The following is an 18,129-nucleotide window of genomic DNA, read 5'->3' on the forward strand; positions in this document are numbered from 1 at the left end:
TTCTTGCCAAGTGATTCCCTGTCTCCACACCTTTGTGGTTTATTCTGCCCGCGTTATGCTACCCACAATATCTCCCATACCTTTAAAGTACCCTATCCTCTAAGGAAGGCCCAATTCACATGCCACCTCCTCCATGAAGCCTTCCTGGTTTCCACCCCATCCCCAAGCCAGAAGTGATTTCTCTCTTCTTTGAACAGCCAGTGCACACTGTCATAAAACTTCCTTACATGGCAGACTCACAGTGGGTTTGCAATAAACATGTGTGGCACTGTGTTTTCTCTGATGTCTTATCTTCCCTACCAGGGCAGGAACCACATCTGGTGCATCTGTCCTTCCTTCCAGCTTTCCATTCAACGGATAGTTATTGTGCGCCTACACTGGGCTAAGCTGCATCCTGAGTGCTGGGAACTTAGTCATGAACAAGACAGATAAGGTTTCTGGTATCATATTGTTGTAGTCTGATGTGGAAACAGACAATAAAGCGAGCATGTTCATAAACGGGATAATGTGAGATGGTGAAAAGAGCCATGAAGAAAGTAAAACTGGGTAAAGTGATAGATAGTTACTAGGACAGAACACTCCTTGGGAGGGCTGGTGATGGGGAAGGAAGGCCTCTCTCAGAAGGTGACATCTGGCCAGAACCCTGAATGTCCAGCACCCAACCACAGGAAGAACCAAGGGGAATGCTTTCCCAGCTGCAGGAGCAGCATGTGCAAAGGTCCTGAGGTAGAAGCAAGCATGGTGTGTTGTGAGGAACCAATAGAAGGGCAGTGTGTCCAAAGTTGAATGAGTATGAGGTGGCAAGGTATGAGATGGTGGTCGAAGTCAGGAACAGTGCTGTCCACAGAACTTTCCATGAGGATGGAAATATTCTGTATCTTCGCTGTTCAATATGGTGGCCATTAGCCACAAGTGCCGATGGAACACTTAAAATGTTCTGAGTGCAACTGAGGAACTGAATTTTACATTTTACTTAAGTTTAACTCATTTAAATGTAAATAGCCACACGTGGCTAGTGGCTACTGTACCACACAGTGCAGTTCTAATATGTGTAAGGACTTCACTGGCCACGGATGGACTAAATGAACAAATATTAGGCTGTACAGCTCCACCATCTCTCATTTGAAATTCCAAAATCCAAAAAGAACTAAAAACCAAAATTCTTTTTTTTTTTTTTGGTCATTCATTTGGTGGCAAAACTTGAAATGAAATCTCGTGAGGCTGTTTATAATCTTTATCCCATTTAGTATGTATGTTCATATCTTTTGCTGCAAAAATATTCACATGTTGGTTTTTTTTTTTTGGCTGTGCCACACAGCTCATGGGATCTTAGTTCCCTGACCAGAGATCGAACCCCAGCCCTTGGCAGTGAGACCTTGGAGTCCTAATCACTGGACAACCAGGGGATTCCCATATTCATGTGTTTGATTTTGGGGGCTGCCCCAGAACTCGCTGCTGGTATAAGGTCATAAGGTAATACAGTATATGTAATATTGCTTTCTAACAGCTGGAGAAGTTCTGAATTATGCAGTGCACTTGAGCCTGAGTTTCAGAAAGGAATCATGAGTTGGTATGTGAGGGCTTCAGGACAGAGATGGTCCCCACAACGAATACAGATGCAATCCTTGTCTTCCAGGTGTGCATCTGTCCCCAGACTCCACACAACCTCAGAAAGGAGCCAGCCTGGGAGCTCCCAGGGGCACGCACTCACCTCTTATAGTACGCCAGCTCCTCCTGCAACAAAAACACCTTGGACTTGAGCTCGTTCCTCTCGTGCAGCACGTCCCGCAGTTCCTGCAGTGTGAACCGGGGGCGGTTGGGGTCCTTGAGATCCATGGCCACCTTTTCCGCCTCGGAGACACACTCATCTCCGCCCAGCTCCGTCTGGAAGAGGCAGAGATGCTGCTAATGAATTCCTGGCCACCGGCACCAGCACCCACTCCGCATCCTGCCGGAGCCCGATTTTCCTACCCTCCCGGGGCCTGAGCAGCTTGCCGAGGGCGCTATTTTAAGAACTCGCTGGCGGCCTCTGCTCACATTCTGTGCAGTCAGCATCCCTTGGGAGACCAAAGCCAGCGGCCACCTGCGCACTGATCGCCTTCTCAATAGCCAGATCCGCGGTCCCGGCGCCTCCCCACTTGACTCGGGGTCTCATTACAAATAATGTTAAAAGGTGTCCGAGGAAAAGAAACCGCCTCCCCCCTCAACGCCCCCACCCTCTTCAATCTGCTGGCTTTTCCTTTCCTGTGTTCTTGCCTCATTTTCTAACCAAGGCCATTGCTAATCTGGCCAAAGTTGTTGGAATCAGAGCCTATGTGCAATTCTCTATTCCTTTTTCGTTTGACATTAAGTCATATACCGTTTCCCATTTGTTACTGGCCTTCTGGTCAAGCCCACTCCTCCGCAGTAGCTGTGGGCATCTTTTCACTAGGGTTTGGTGGAAGCCCTGGTGGGGATGGGAGTAACATCACAGCCAACGTTCACAGGCAGGGCATTTATTTCTCTTCTACGCGGGTCACACAGATGGATGCTAGCCTGCTAAGTCACCTGCACCAGACCCAAACCCCGTCCGCCTGCCCTCTTCCACAGCAAGGAGCTTTTTTTAAAAAAATTATGATAAAATTCACCTAACATAAAATTTCCATTTTAAAATGCACAAAGCAGTGGTGTTTAGGACATTCACAGTGCTGTGCAACTACCACCTGAATCCAGTTCCAAAACATTTTCCAGAGGAAACTCCACACCCATGACCAGTCACTCCCCATTTCTCCCTCCCCCCGGCCCCTGGCAACCACCATCTGCTTTCTGTCTCCATGGGTCTGCCCTTTCTGGACACTTCCTAGCAATGGAATCATATGATATGTGGCTTTTTGTGTCTGGTTTCTCTCACTTAGCATCGTGTTTTCCATGTTCATCCACATAGTAGCCTGTGTCAGTGCTTCATTTCTTTTTCTTTCCTTTTTTTTAAAAAAGTTAATTAATTAATTACTTTATTTATTTATTGGCTGCATTGGGTCTTTCTTGCTGCGTGCGGGCTTTCTCTAGCTGCAGAGAGCGGGGGCTACTCTTCACTGTGGTGCGTGGGCTGCTCATTGCGGTGGCTTCTCTTGTTGTGGAGCCCAGGCTCTAGGCAAGCGGGCTTCAGTAGTTGTGGCACTTGGGCTCAGTAGTTGTGGCTCTCGGGCTCTAGAGGAGAGCCTCAGTAGTTGTGGCACATGGGCTTAGTAGCTCTGGAGCATGTGGGATCTTCCCAGGCCAGGGCTCGAACCCGTGTCCCCTCCATTGGCAGGTGGATTCTTAATCACTGTGCCACCAGGGAAGCCCCATTCTTTTTCACGGCTGAATAATACTCCATTGTGTAAAGAGACCACATTTTGTTTATCCTTTTATCCACTGACGGACATTAGGGTTGGTTCCACCTTTTGGCTATTGGGAAAAATGCTGCCATGAACATCTGTGTACAAAAATTTGTTTGAACACCTGTTTTCAGTTCTTTGGGGTATACACCCAGGAGTGGAATTGCTGGATCATATGGTGACTCTATGTTTAACTTTTGGAGGAACTGCCAAACTGTTTTCCACAGTGGCCGCCCCATTTTACATTCCTGCTAGCAGCGTAGGAGGGGTTTGACATTCTTCATGTCTTTGCCAACATTTTTTTCTTTTTTGATAGCAAGGAAGCTTTTGCAAGCTTTCCAAGTCAGCTGGCCAAATCTGCAGGTGGCCCATACTCTCCAGGCAGCGTACTATTCCTGACACCCTTGACCTGCCAATTTCCCATGATCATCTACAGGGAGTGGACAAAAGCTTAAAACAACGGTGGGAAAGCTCTGGAACGGGGAAAGAGGGATGGAAATACAGAACTGCCCCCCCCCACCAAAAAAAAAGACAACAAAAAACCCACGGAAGCACAAGGAGAAAGGGACTCCCACCTAGATGGACCAGGATGCTGAAGGACTCCAGAGGGCAGAGCTGAGATGCCTCACATCCTGGGAGAGTCGGGGACGTGCTGTTCTGGTAAAGGACACTTGAAAGGAGACACCACCCACCAGGGGAGATCAGGTGACGGAAGAGTCACCCAGCAGGCGCGGGACAGGAAGCGGGGCTGACCAGCAGTCAGCACTGAGCAGTGGGCAGCAGGGGACGTGGCTCGCGACAGCAGGAAACTGAAACCTAACACACGCCGCCCCCGCCCAAGCCAGCTGGTCAACGGCAGAGTGGGGCCTCTTCCCACCCGCCACGAACTTGGGGAGGAAATGGTGGAGAACTTAACTTCCCAAGAAGGCACTCGAAGCTGTCTGCTGATGCCACACCTTCAGCGGGGCTGTGTCCTCAGGGTACGTCTTCACTGTTTAACTCCCTCTGCAGAGTCTTACAGGCTGCTTCTCGGACCACCTGGTGGCCACACATTCAGGCGACACCCCCTACCCAAGCTCACATAGAACAAAGGCATAGTATACAGCAGGCACTCACTAATGCCAGTTCTCCTCTCCTCCTCTGCCCAGGTTAATCACAGAGCATCTTCGGATGTCTGATGTTTACCTAACATTACTGAGCATCAACTTTGCACCTGCTGGTCACTGAGCTAATGAGATGAATCAGACAGGTGGGGGTGGAGGAAAGATACACACAAAAAGAAATTTAAAGGTAATATAATTAAAGAGGTGCAAGGACATCAAACTCTGAGGAGGATCACGAAAGATATTACTGCAGATGTAGCCTCTGTGGATGGGGTCTTGACGAATGTGTAGGAGTTCACCAAGAACTCTGGGCCCACCCCAGTGCCCCCCCCCCCCATTTTGTTTTGCCTTCACTGTGTTCTAAAACTATTTTGAATTAGTTGGCAATGGTTTTAGATCAGGAGATTTCACACTAAAGTTTGGGTTTGTGGAAAAAGATTGGGAGATTGGGTCCACATGGCAACACTGGGCTAGTGCTGCATAGTGGCTGCTCCCTTTTATGAACTATTTCCATGGCTCCCCACTCCCTGCCCCTTTTTCCTTCCTTGCCTGGGCCCTAGGTTGGTGGTGGCGGCCGCAGACCCTAATCTCAGGCTCACACACTCCCTCCAGCCCCTCCCTCCCCAAACAACTCAGGCCTGACATTCACTGGGCAAGTCCCCTGCCTCTTGAGTCTCTGGGAAGGGCCAGCTGATAGAGGTCCACACGCCCTGGGGAAGGCATAAAGCCTTTCAAGAGGGTTCCCAACTCCTCACTTTCCCAGAGGCCTTTGGGCAAGCTGCCGGCTCCTCCCCGGGCCCTCGTTTCCCTACCTAGCCCTCAAAAACCCAATAAGGACTTCCCTGGTGGTCCAGTGGTTAAGACTCTGCACTTCCAATGCAGGGGTGCGGGTCAGATCTCTGGTTGGGGAACTAAGATCCCACATGCCACGTGGCACAGACAAAACAAACGAACAAAAAACCCCCAATATTTTTAAGGGCCCTTCCCACCCCAACATTTGGGGATTCCTATGAACAGAGGCTTTCAAGCTGCAGCAGTTCCCTGCTCATCCCCGTGGCTTGTCCTCACCCAAGACACCAAAGGGCTTCTTCAGAACCTGAGTTTTTTTCCTCTGGAGAAAAGACAGCTCTTTTTTTCTCCCCCCAGCGGTGTCAAGTGGCATATGGGATCTTAGTTCCCTTACCAGGGATTGAACTCATGCCCCCTGCAGAGGAAGCGTGGAGTCTTAACCACTGGACCACCAGAGAAGTCCCAGGCATAGCTCTTTTATCAGAGGAGCAACCTGATCCCCTTAGAGCCTGGGGGATTCCCAAACAGGTCCTGACTTCTGGGACCATTGCCTGGAAGTGCAGAAGAGGGTAAGCTTGGGGCTCCAGCTTTTCCAGAGGCCACCAGGCACTGACGCTGTGCCCTGGGCAGCCCAGTCCTCGGGAGACGCAGTGAAGGCTCTTCCCAACATGGCAATCAGGCTGATCGGCAGCGAGCCTTCTAGGCTTACCCCACGAGGGACCACGGAGGTGGCTCAGGTTATCACCAATTGTCTGCTGGTCCCCTGGGGCTCTCTGGGCACAGCTTGAGGGAGATACCTGAGGCCCCAGGTGCTCCCCAGGGAGGCCCCAGAGACAGGCAGACAAGCAATGGGGCCTGTCCAGAGGCCTTGGGGAGGCAACACCCTCCACCACGGCCCTCCATCCTGAGGCCTGGCCTTCTGGGCACGCTCCTCACTGCCTGGGCACATCAAGGCCACTTCCCAAAGCTCCCAAAGCCCCTTGAACATACTTCTGAGCAGCCCCTGGCCCAGCAACGGGGAATGACTGTATTCTCACCACCCCTGGTAGCTCCAGGCTAGCAGGAATGAATTCAGCCCGAAAACCCTGTTTCACAGGCTGGCCGTGAGGACCCTATCTGCTTTCCCATATACTTAAAAAAAAAAAAAAAAAAACTCAACTTACTAAGAAATGAGAACTTGTAAGGCAGAGACATTGACGTCACAAAGTTTAGGGTTAGGGTTAGGTTATTAATTTTACAGTTTCCTTATTGATTTTGTATAAAGTCCTTCAGGCAGGAAGCCAACCTCATTTTCTTAAGGGTTTATATGTATAACCGTCAAAGGCAGGAAAACCATTAGTTAAAATATGAGGAGTTGGATGAACTGGCAAACATGCTGAGTGAGAAGACAGTCAGGATCACAGGTTGTAGGATTCCATTCTGATGAAATATCCAGAACAGGCATATCCACAGAGACAGAAAGTAGATCAGTGGTTGCCAGGGGCAGGGGGAGGCAGAGATGGGGAGTGACTGCTAATGCGTATGGGCTTTCTTTCTAGGGTGATGGAAATGCTCTAGAGAGTGGTGATGACCACATAGTATAGTGCATATACTGAAAACCACTGACTTGGGGGCTTCCCTGGTGGTCCAGTGGTTAAGACTCTGTGCTTCTAATGCAGGGGGCACTAGCTGGGGAGGAATCCATTCTCATCAGTGCCTCCTCACTCACAGGATTCTTCCTGAGATGCATCACTGTCATTTCAGTGTGATCTCCAGTGCGTAAGAAGACTCTTTGTAGATTTTTATAACATATTTATTGAGATGTAATTCACATACTGTACAATCCAACCGTTTAAAGTGTATAGGTCAATGGCTTTTTTTGTTTTTGTTTTTGTTTTCATTTTTTGGCCATGCCGTGCAGCATGTGGGATCTTAGTCCCCTGACCAGGGATCAAACCTGGGCCCCCTGCATTGGGATCACAGAGTCCCAGCCACTGGACCACCAGGGAAGTCGCCACACTAACTTTTAGACCTACTAAATCAAGTCAAGTTCATGTCCCATGGCTCTTCCCTGGTGCTGCCATGGTTAAGAATCCGCCTGCCAATGCAGGGGACATGGGTTTGATCCCTGGGCCGGGAAGATCCCACATGCTTCGGAGCAACTAAGCCCGTGCGCCACAACTACTGAGGCTGCGCTCTAGAGCCTGTGAGCCACAACTACTGAGCCTGCACGCTGTGACTACTAAAGCCTGCAAGGCTAAAGCCCGTGCTCTGCAAGAAGAGAAGCCACTGCAATGAGAAGCCCGTGCACCACAACGAAGGGTAGCCCCCACTTACCACAACCAGAGAAAGCTCGCGCAGAGCAACGAAGACCCAATGCAGCCAAAAATAAATAAAGAAATAATAAAATAAATCTTAAAAAAAAAAAGTTCACGTCCCTCATTTGTCAGATAGGAAACTGACCACCAAAGAGATGGACGGGCCCAAGTCACAAGGCAGCAGGTGATGAAGCCAACCACTACCTGCGGTTTCCCTGTTTGAGTGACAAGCATCCTGAACTCCTCTCAGCTCCGAGGGATGCCCATCAGACCCTGCAAAGACGCCCTGAGTTTGGGAACAGATGCTGCAAAGAAGCTCGGAGGGTTAGTCATAACTGCTGCTGGATTTTATTCCCCCATTTCTGTCCCGCCCCCGTGGTGCCAGAAAGGAAACTGAAACTGACAGGCAGCCAGGCCAAGGAGGTGTGAAATGTCCTTGTCCTACAGAGATCTGGAGCAGGCCTCAGCATCTTGTGGCTGGGGTGACGTCCTCAGGACCCAGGTTTGGACCAGGCCCCGCCTGCACAGCTGGAGACAGGCCTAAGCTCTCGTGGGGCTCAGGAGGCTGGAAGGGATACCCAGGGCAGGTGGGGGGTGACTGCCCCAAGCTTCACCTACTGGCTCCTCCACTCCATCCCACTGCTACAGATTTGATCCAGCCCTCATCTTTCTTGTCTGGATTTTTTTCTTTTTTTGGCCACGAGGCATGTGGGATCTTAGTTCCATGACCAGGGGCTGAACCGTCACCCCCTGAAGTGGAAGCAGGGAGTCTTAACCACTGGACCGCCAGGAAGTCCCTTGTCTGGATTATTGCAATAGGCTCCCGACAGCTGTGTCTGCCACCAGCTCCTTGTTCAAACTGTCCTCCATAAACTCAGAGCTGATCCTGCACTCCCTTGCTGAAACCCTATGAAAGAATCCCCATCCCTCACTGCTCAGAGTTTAGTGTGTGGCACTTTCAGCCCCGACTCTCTGGTACCAACGACAAACAGCTACTGTCTCTGCCTGGCCTGCATCCATTCCCGCACATCTCCAGGCTGAGTCCCTGCAATCTTCCTCTAGAAAAACTCCCCTTTCCCACTCTCCGTGCATGTGGCTTAGATGGGTGCCATCTCCATGTAGCTCAGGAATGGACGACATGCATATTCTAGACCTCAGACCACAATGATTGATTCAGTGGTGGGCTAATGAGAGGGTCCCTGAGACTCTCGCTGAGAATCTGTGAAAGAAGCAATTTCTTTCCACTGGGGCTGCAAAGCTGGCTGAGTACCAGGGGCCACTATATGGCAAGAGGCTGCTTGAGAATGACACCAACACAGAGGAAAGCAAAGCTGAGAGAAGGTCTGAAACAAATTCCTGACAGCATCATTAGGGCACCTGGAACCAGCTATACCTGAAGCCATCCTTAACTCAAAGCTTTTAGTTACACAGCCAAACATTCCTTTAAAAAAAAAATCCTTAAACCACTTTAACTTAAGCTTCTGTCACTTTTAGCCAAAAGTAGACCCTAACCTCTCCCTTTTAAGACTTCACTCCTTTTAAGACTTCTATCCTTTTAAGACCGCTCTCCTTTTAAGACTTCTCTGGTGTCCCATATCACATCCTGGGCCCACCTGAGTTTCCACTGCAGCTGTGGTGCAGTTCCATCTGTGTGGACAGGGTCCCACCTCAAGCACACACTGTATGTCTTTCTTTTGCCCCAGTATCTGCTCCACAAGTTTTGCCCAGGAGTGTTGGGGAGGTGACACCTCCAGGGGCGACCCTTAGCTAACCGGGTACAGGCATTTGTGGATAATTGTTCTAAGCCTTTCTCCTCCAGAAAGACAGTGCTGGAAGGTGTTCTGTGATGCTTCTCAGAGGTGCCAGTGGGACTGAGATCCCACAGTGACCTCAATGACACACCCTTGAATTCCCTTTTTCTCTTTCCCTGTCTCACTTCTCTGGTCTTTGGGATCACCTCCCAAATTAACCTCCTGCCCTCAGTCCTTTTCTCAAGCTCTGCTTCGAGGGAACCAGACTAAGACAACCTCTTACTACTAAGACAATCCCCTCCTGCCTTAAGTGTGGCTGCTGGTGTCCAAGTCTGTCTCCTGCACTGGGCTGTAAGTGCCTTGAACCTCCATAGTAGCCAGCACAGTGCGTGCAGATAAAAAAAACCAAACTCCTCTCTGCAGCCTAACTGCCTGCAGCACCGGCCCCTGCCAACCTCTCTGACCTCATTCAGACCCTCTCCCTCCCTGTCAGCTTGCACACCAGCCACCCTTGCTTTCTTTTAAAAAAAAAAAATTATTTATTTGGCTGTGCTGGGTCTTCGTTGCAGCATGTGGGATCTTAGTTCCCTAACCAGGGACTGAGCTGGGGCCTCCTGCATTGGGAGTGTGGAGTCTTAGCCACTGGACCACTAAGGAAGTCCTACACCCTTGCCTTCTTATACTTCTCTGACTGCACTGCAATTGCTCCTGCCACTGGGCCTTTGCACATGCCACCCCTCTCTTCACCTAGTTTGCTTTCACTCGTTTTTTCGATTACCTCCTTGAGGAAGCCTTTTTGACTCTCCCAGACTATCATGGTGATAATAACAACAGCTAACACTTTAAATGAACAAACTCATTTAATTCTCATAACAGCCATCTGGGGGTAAGTACTGTTATTAGTATTCTCTCTCTCTCTCTTTTTTTTTTCTGGCCACACTGTGCGGCTTCCAGGATCTCAGTTCCCTGACCAGTGAACTGAACTTGGGCCACGGCAGTGAAAGCGCCAAATCCTAACCACTAGGCCACAGGGAACTCTCTAGTATTCCCATTTTCGAGATGCAAAAACTGAGGCACTAAGAGGCTAAATAATTTTCCAAAGTCATGGCAGGCTAGGTATGAAGCAAGGCAGACTGGCTCTAGAGTCCATGCAGTTGGGGCCTTCTGGCAATATGCCCTGCCTTTAACATAAATCACCTGTTTGGTTTTTCAGGTATAATTCCCATACCATAAAACCCACTCTTTTAAAGTATAAAATTCAGAGATTTTTTAATACATTCAAGGTTGTGCAACCATCATCACTAATTCCAGAACATGTCCATCACCCCCAAAAGAAACCCTGTACCCATTAGAAGTCATTCCCCATTCTCCCCTCTCCCCAGTCCCTGCAACCACCACTATGCTTTCTACCTCTATGGATTTGCCTGTTTTGGACATTTCAAATAAATGGACTCATACAATATGGGGCCTTTTGTGTCTGGCTACTTTCACTTAGCATGTTTTTGAGGTCCATCCAAATGGTAGCATGTCTCAGTATTTCATTCTTTTTTATGGCCGAATAACATTTTATGCTATGGACAGATCATATTTTGCTTATCCATTCACCAGCAGATGGACATGTAGGGTGTTTCCACCTTTTGGCTGTCAGGAATAGTGCTGCTATGAACATTTATGTACAGGTTTTTTTTATTGTTTTGGCCACACGGCATGGCATATGGGAATGGGATCTTAGTTCCCCAACCAGGGATCGAACCCATGCCCCCTGCAATTGGAAGCTCGGGGTCTTAACCACTGGACTGCTAGGGAAGTCTCTGTGTACAGGTGTTTATGCGGACACATATTTTCCATTTTCTTGGGCATATGCCCAGAAGTGGAATTGCTGGGTCACATGGTACATTATGTGATTATCTGACTAACGTCTGTCACCCATACTGGCTGTAAGCTCCATGTGGACAGGAACGAGGTCTCTATTTCACCCCCCCATGCCTGCGACATAGCCAATAATTATTTGAATGAATGAATGAATGGCAGGTGCCCAGTAACTGCCACCGAGCTGGATACCCTGTGCTACAATGCTGGGAGTTCTGGGTTCCAGGCCCAGCGCTTCCTCTGCTCAGCTGTGTGTCTTCTAGCCAGCAGCTGCCCTCCCTAGGCCTCCCATTTCCTTCAAATGTAATGGGGGAAGCAAGGCAGCCTGGCCCTCCCTCGAGCCAGCCTACAGAAGCCGGCTTCCCACTCACCACAGGCTCCTCCTCTCCATTCTGGCTGAGTTCGCCTTGCAGCCTCTCTCGCAGCTTCCCAAGCTCCGCCCGCAGGCTGCCCATCTCCTGCTCCTTGGTTTGCAGATCTGCCTCCAGTTCTACCTTCTGTTCAATCAGAGCCTTCCCCTGGGCTTCCACCACTGTGACGCGGTGCCGGAGGTCGTGGTTGATCTTCATCAGCCGGGTCTGCTGCTGCTGCAGCTGTAGAGAGAGGAGGGCCACTGGATGGGGCCGCCACATCCAACAGCCCATGTCGTGCACTGCACAAGGACAAACTATCTACAGGCGTGCCATTCATACTGCAGATGCCTTGATCTGTTTGAAATTTGTTCACATCCTTACAACTCTGTTGATGCCAGAGATGGGCAGTTTGTATATTTACTATGATAATTTTATGACAGATGGAAGATAAGTGTCTTGTTAGTATATTATGACAATTTCCCAACAGATGGAAGTAACATGCCTTGAAAAAGGGGTGTCTTTTTCTAATTTAGGCAGAGGCACCATATACGTTCCTGGAGCAGCCTGGACCATGTTGGGGCATGAAGGGAAGGGGCTGGAGAAAGCCTCAGGGTCAGAGCAGAGGCTGATCGGGCCCTGAGACCTCCTCAGTGTGTGGAAAGAGTCAGGCCACTGGGCAGTGCCACGCTCCCTCCTACTGCTCCAGTGAAGACTCGGCCGAGGCTCCTCCCCACAGCAACTATTTCAGGGCTGGGCCCCCCAAGACATAGGCAGGATCCCCACCCCACGGAGCCCACAGAGTGAGACCGAGGGGGAGAAGGGAAGCTTCCTGAGGGCAGGATCCTGTGTCTTGCTAGTACCTACTGACCGGAAGGGCAGACACAGTGGGGCGGGGCTCAGCACTTACAGCCTCGACATCCTCGTTCTTCAGCACGAGCTCCCGGTCCCTGGCGCGGATCTCGTCGCGCTGTTTGTCCACCACCTCCTTCAGCTTCTTCATCACCTGCCGCTCCCGCTCTGACATGCCTGGTGGGGGGGGCAGGGGGGCAAGCGGGACCAGCCGGTGAGGCCACCTCCCTCCCCTGCTTAAACTATCCGGCGGCTCCCCACCAAGATGAACCTGCCCCCCCCACCTCCTCCTGGCCTCATCTTCTCTGCCCCTCCCCAGCGTCTGTTTTCTGCCCCTCCGTCCCCACCACCTCGTCCCCACCGCCGGCCATTTGCTGTTTCCAGTTCCCGCAAGTCCCTTCCTTCCAACCTCCCCAAGGCTGGCTCCCCTTGTTTCTCAGGCCTCAGCTCAAAGTCACCTCCTTGCAGAGGCCTCTCCCTTCCCTGAACCCCTCCAAATAGGTTCAGGGAACCTTCCCCACTGCCCCCCCCAATCCATCCCTTCACAGCACTTTTTACAGTTGCTGTCTGGTACATCCCTTCATCTAATGAAAGATGACACTGCATAGTGATTCAGAGGGTAGGCTCTGGAGCTCAAACACTGGCTCTTCCATTTATTAGCTGTGTGACTTTGAGCTATCCCATCTGTGCCTCAGTTTCCACATCTCTAAAATGGGAATAACAGTACCAACCCCATAGAGCTGCTGTGAGGACTGCTCTTGTTGAGACACATGAAGGCCAATACTGAAGAAGATGCCTGGTATACAGCAGGTGCTCAAGGGGTGTTGTCTGTTATACAGATAAAGCCAATATTGAAGAAGATGCCTGGTATACAGCAGGTGCTCAAGGGGTGTCTGTTACTTGCTCATTGTCTGTTCCCCCTGCCCCCCGTTCCCCAAGCATTCTGTCAGCCCAGGAGGCAAGACGTTGCCCAACCTCTTCACTGTGTATTCCCTGGACTGGCACAGTGCCTGGTACACAACAGGGCTTTGGTAAATTAAGGAACGTGAGGATAGATGCTGTATGAGCTTCCTGTGGCTGCTGTAACAAACAGCCAACAAATTTTGGTAGCTAAGAACATTGGAAATGTACTTTCTCAAAGTTCCAGAAGGTGGAAGTTTAAAATCGGTCCAATATTGGGAGTTCCCTGCTGGCCCAGTGTTAGGATTCTGGGCTTTAACTGCCATGGTCTGGGTTCAACCTCTGGTTGGGGAGCTAAGATCCTGCAAGCCACACAGCACGGACAAAAAAGAAAAAAAAAATCCAATATCAGTCCAACATCAAGACATCACCACGGCTGTGCTCCCTCCGGAGACCCTAGGGGAGAATTTGTTCCTGGCCTCTTCCAGCTTCTGGTGGCTCCAGCATTCCTTAGCTTGTAGCCCCATCACTCCAGTCTCTGCCTCCATGGTCACATGGCCTCCTTCTTCTCTGTCCGTCTCAAATCTCTCCCTGCCTCTTTTTTTTTTTTTATTTTTGGCCGCATAGCACGGCATGTGGAACCTTCCCAATCAGGGACCAAACTCGTGCCCCCTGCAGTGGAAGTGTGGAGTTTTAACCACCGACCGCCACGGAAGTCCTCTACATCCTTTTTATAAGTGATGGCATTTAGGGTGCACCCAAACAGCACAGGATAACCACCCCATCTCAAGATTCTGATTAAATCACTGTAAAGACTGTAAAGACTTTACCATGTATAAGGTAACAGCCACAGGTTCCAAGGATTAGGACCTGATATTTAGGGGGTCCATTATTCAGCCTTTCACAGGGCTGACAGCTAATCCCTGCTCCCTAGAAGACCAGAGCCGGGTACAGTGGCACTGTCAGGCTCAACCACAGATTAACAAGGGAGAAACCATTGTTTCTCTCCAATTTCGCTTCCCTCTGGGACTCAGGGGACACACGGCCAGACAACTAGGCCCCCAAGAAAAGAAACTCTGGGGGTGATTCCTCAGCTATTCTCCCCATGGGACTCCCTCCTCTAAGCGGCACCATCCCATCTGAAGCTTTTCCAATGGCCGCCCTTCTCGTGTCCCAAGCAGGTGGTCACCACCGTGAATGCTCGTTCACCGTGCATGTCCAGAACAGTGTGTGATGCCGCTAGGGCCACAAACCCAGAGAAGACCCAGACCCTGCCCTTGATGAGCTGGAGACTTTACATAACAGGTACAAAGGCTGGTCGGTCTCGGAAGGCAGCCATCCTGTCTCAATGGTCTCTGTAGTCTGGGGTTTCGTACGTGGGAGATGCTCCAGGCTGGCTGATGGAAGAGGGACTAATTCCCCTCCACGTTTCCAACGTATAACCTACTCCCGCTCAGCCGGTAAGGATAAACCACTTTACATCCTTGACCCTATTTCATTCTCATTCCCAACCACTGGAAATGGTATTACTGTTGCTGTTTTAATGAGTCCCATTTTACAGATATGAAAAACTGAGGCCCAGAGACAGACTTGCTCAAAGTCCCACAGCCAAGTATTGGCAGAGTCGGGGCTCAAATCCAAGTTTTCTGACTCCAAGTCCCACGTCCTCTCCCTGGTACCACACTGCCTCCCCACCGGGGGACAAGACTCAGAGGTTCCCTGAAGGTCACCAGAATGTGTCACCATGGAGCAGACTCCAGCCCATACTTTGTTCCAGACAGGGCCACCTGCTGGGAGTACTCACATCTCTTTGTGCATACACACATGACATTCACTCATCAAGTGTTTATCGAGCGCCTGCTGTATACCTGACACTGAGCTAATCGCTAGGGTCATGATGGCGAATAAGTGAGATGCAATTCTGCTCTCACCAACTTACAGACATTAGGCAGACGTGTATGTCATTACAGACTATGGCAAGTGCCATGACAGGCGCAACGGGGGCTGAGAAAGAACAACAAGGGAGAACGAATGTAGACTGTGGGTACAGGAAGGCCTCTTGGACAAGGGTCGTTTATGCTGAGATGGGAAGGCGGGAAGGGCAGCCAGGTGACGAGGACGAGTGTTCTCGGGCAGGGGCCCTGGAGGAAGAGACCTCGCATCTTGAGGGGCTGGAGGGCAGCTCCAGCAACTGAAGCGCAGTGGCCAAGAGGGTGATACAGGCTTGAGCTGGGGGCAAGGCTGGACCACGTGGGGCCTCAGAGGCTAAATAAGGAGGCTGTATTTTCCTCTAAAGGGGCAACGAGGGCCTCAGGATCTCAACACGTACAGCCTGCACAGACCTGGAGGGTCCGGCCAAGGAGACCAGGAAGGGACAGCCAGAGAGGAAAGACTTATAGGAGGGCAGGGGTGCCTGGTATGCAAATGAGACAAGCTGGAAGGAAAGGAATTGTAATGAGAAATACCATCAACCCCTGTGACTGGGAGGCCCCAGAGGGCAATAGAGAAAGATGACCTTGTACATCACAGCAATGGCTTAAGACTCGTACAGTTTATGGGATCTCAGTTCCCTGATGAGGGATTGAACCCATGCCCCCTGCAGTGAAAGCCAGGAATCTTAACCACTAGGCCACCGGGGAAATCCCCTTGATGTTTTTCTTTTCCTTTTTTTAAAAAAATAAATTTATTTATTTATTTATTTATTGGCTGCATTGGGTCTTCGTTGCTGCACGGGCTTTCTCTAGTTGCAGCGAACAGGCGCTATTCTTGGTTGCGGTGTGCGGGCTTCTCATTGCAGTGTATTCTTTTGTTGCAGAGCATGAGCTATAGGTGCAAGGGCTTCAGTAGTTGTGGCACGTGGGCTCAGTAGTTGTGGCTCACAGGCTCTAGAGAGCAGGCTCAGTAGTTGTGGTGCACAGGCTTAGTTGCTCCGCGGCATGTGGAATCTTCCTGGTCCGGGGCTTGAACCTGTGTCCCCTGCATTGGCAGGTAGATTCTTAACCACTGCGCCACCAGGGAAGTCCTGATGTTTTTCTTTATTCCACCTTTCTGACAACATTGTGCATATAAAGTAAGAACATTAGGAAATCACACAAGGCCATGAGATAGGATCTTTTCCTACTGGTGGGCCTAGGGCATCCATTCCGCCCCTAAGACCACTCAGCTTCCTCCCTGGACTTCATACCAAGTTATGAGGATGAAAGATGCAGAGAAGCCACAGGAGTCCCTCAGAGATGCCAGCCCGAGCAGGAGTGGGGAGGCAGGGATGGAAAGAAGGGGCAAGCATTCTTACTATGGCTAAATTGAAAAGGACTGTCAATGCCAAGTGCTGGGGAGAAGGTGGAGCAAGAACGCTCGTCTGAGCTGCTGGGGGGAGCTACTCTGGAAAACCATCAGGCACCACCCAGTAAAGCTGTTACACATCCTCTGTGAACCAGCAGCTGATCCTGGGTGTAACCCCCACAGACCTGCACGTGATCGCCAGTAGCAACATGGTTCAATACACTGCAGGACAAGCAGACACTATTTAAAAGACAGACACACTGGTAAGCAATGTAGTGACAATCTGTACAGCCCAAAATGTGCAAAAATGCTCACAGCACCTTTATTTGTAATAGTCCCAAACTGGAAACCACCAAAATGCCGATCAACAGTAGAATGAACAGATAAACCTTGATACTAATGGGCAATGGAATACTATACAGCAGTGAAAAAGAACAATTACATGCTCCACTTGGAGTTTATAAAGTCAGTTATTTCTCCAGACACTCCCTGCTCCTCAAAGGATGCTCTCCAGCTGGAGTCCTGAGCTGAAGAGCCCCCAGACTTCCGATAGGAAGTCACAGGGCCATTGGGGGGTTCCAGGCACCAGATGTCCCTTCCCAGAACTCCTGAGCCACTGCTGCAACGCAGGGCCTAGGCCTGGGCTAGTGGGACAAGAGGTCACTGCTAATGTCTCCCGAAAAAGCGCTCCTCAGACACAGTTATCTGAGTGAATGTATGTGTGTGTGCGTGTGTGTGTGCGTTTGTGTGTGCGTGTGGGGGGGAACGGGGCTGAAATCAGGTGTAGGCAGAGTCTGTGAAAAAGCCACAAAAGGGTTTACTGTTTGCTCTTGGAACACCTGTCCTGCAAAAGCTCCAAGCAGGGGCATCAAGGGCCTAGCTCATTAAGTTGCATCTTTGGTGGGGGCAGATTCCACTCCTGGAGAAATCAGGGGAGCAGAACTGCTAAGTAGGGTCAGGGTAGGGGAGTGTAAGTCCAGAGAAAAGAAACCTGCATCTGGAACCCAGCTACATCCAAGGTCCCGGACCAGGGATTGAACCCGGGCCACCACAGTGAAAGCATGGAGTCCTAACCACTGGACCGCCAGGGAATTCCCAAAGAAAGAAATTTTTTTTTTTTGACCGCACTGCATGGCTCGCGGAATCCCAGTTCCCCGAGCAGGGTTTGAACCTGGGTCATGGCAGTGAAAGCCCAAAATCCTAACCACTAGGCCACCAGGGAACTCCCCTCCATCACCTTTATGAGTATTGGTGGCTCTAGGAATGAGAAGCCAGAGAACGAACAGTCAAGAGCCTGGAGTCTGGAGCTAGATTCCTTGGACTCGTTCCTGGCTTTGGCACTTACCTTGCAGCTGACCTTGTGCCTGTTTGCTTACCTGCAAATGGGGATCACATGGAGACCTGCCTGGCGGCGGAGGGGGCTCTTGTGAGGCTGCATATGTTAATCCAAGTGCAGTACTCACAACAGGCCTGGCACAGAGTAAGAGTCTCTAAAGTGTTAGCTGTCCTTTCATCTATAAAATAGAAACACTAGTTCTCCCTGCTCCCAAGGTTGCTGCTAAGTCCAAGAGTGGTTACAA

General features: G+C 50.4%; 1 protein-coding gene across 4 annotated transcripts in view; it reads right to left on the reverse strand.

The window, feature by feature from the left end:
• The window catches only part of RILPL1 (Rab interacting lysosomal protein like 1), a 46,945-nt gene that overhangs the window by 10,485 nt on the left and 18,331 nt on the right, over positions 1-18,129 (reverse strand). For all 4 annotated transcript variants that reach the window (XM_057744350.1, XM_057744351.1, XM_057744352.1 and 1 more), the window contains exons 3-5: positions 12,426-12,544; positions 11,537-11,758; positions 1,712-1,884 (exon numbers count right to left, since the gene is read on the reverse strand). In XM_057744350.1, coding sequence (XP_057600333.1) covers positions 1,712-1,884; positions 11,537-11,758; positions 12,426-12,544 — 514 coding nt within the window. The remainder of the gene's footprint in view (positions 1-1,711; positions 1,885-11,536; positions 11,759-12,425; positions 12,545-18,129) is intronic.

The sequence above is a fragment of the Hippopotamus amphibius genome, chromosome 8 (genome assembly GCF_030028045.1).
Source record: "Hippopotamus amphibius kiboko isolate mHipAmp2 chromosome 8, mHipAmp2.hap2, whole genome shotgun sequence".
NCBI lineage: Eukaryota > Metazoa > Chordata > Mammalia > Artiodactyla > Hippopotamidae > Hippopotamus > Hippopotamus amphibius.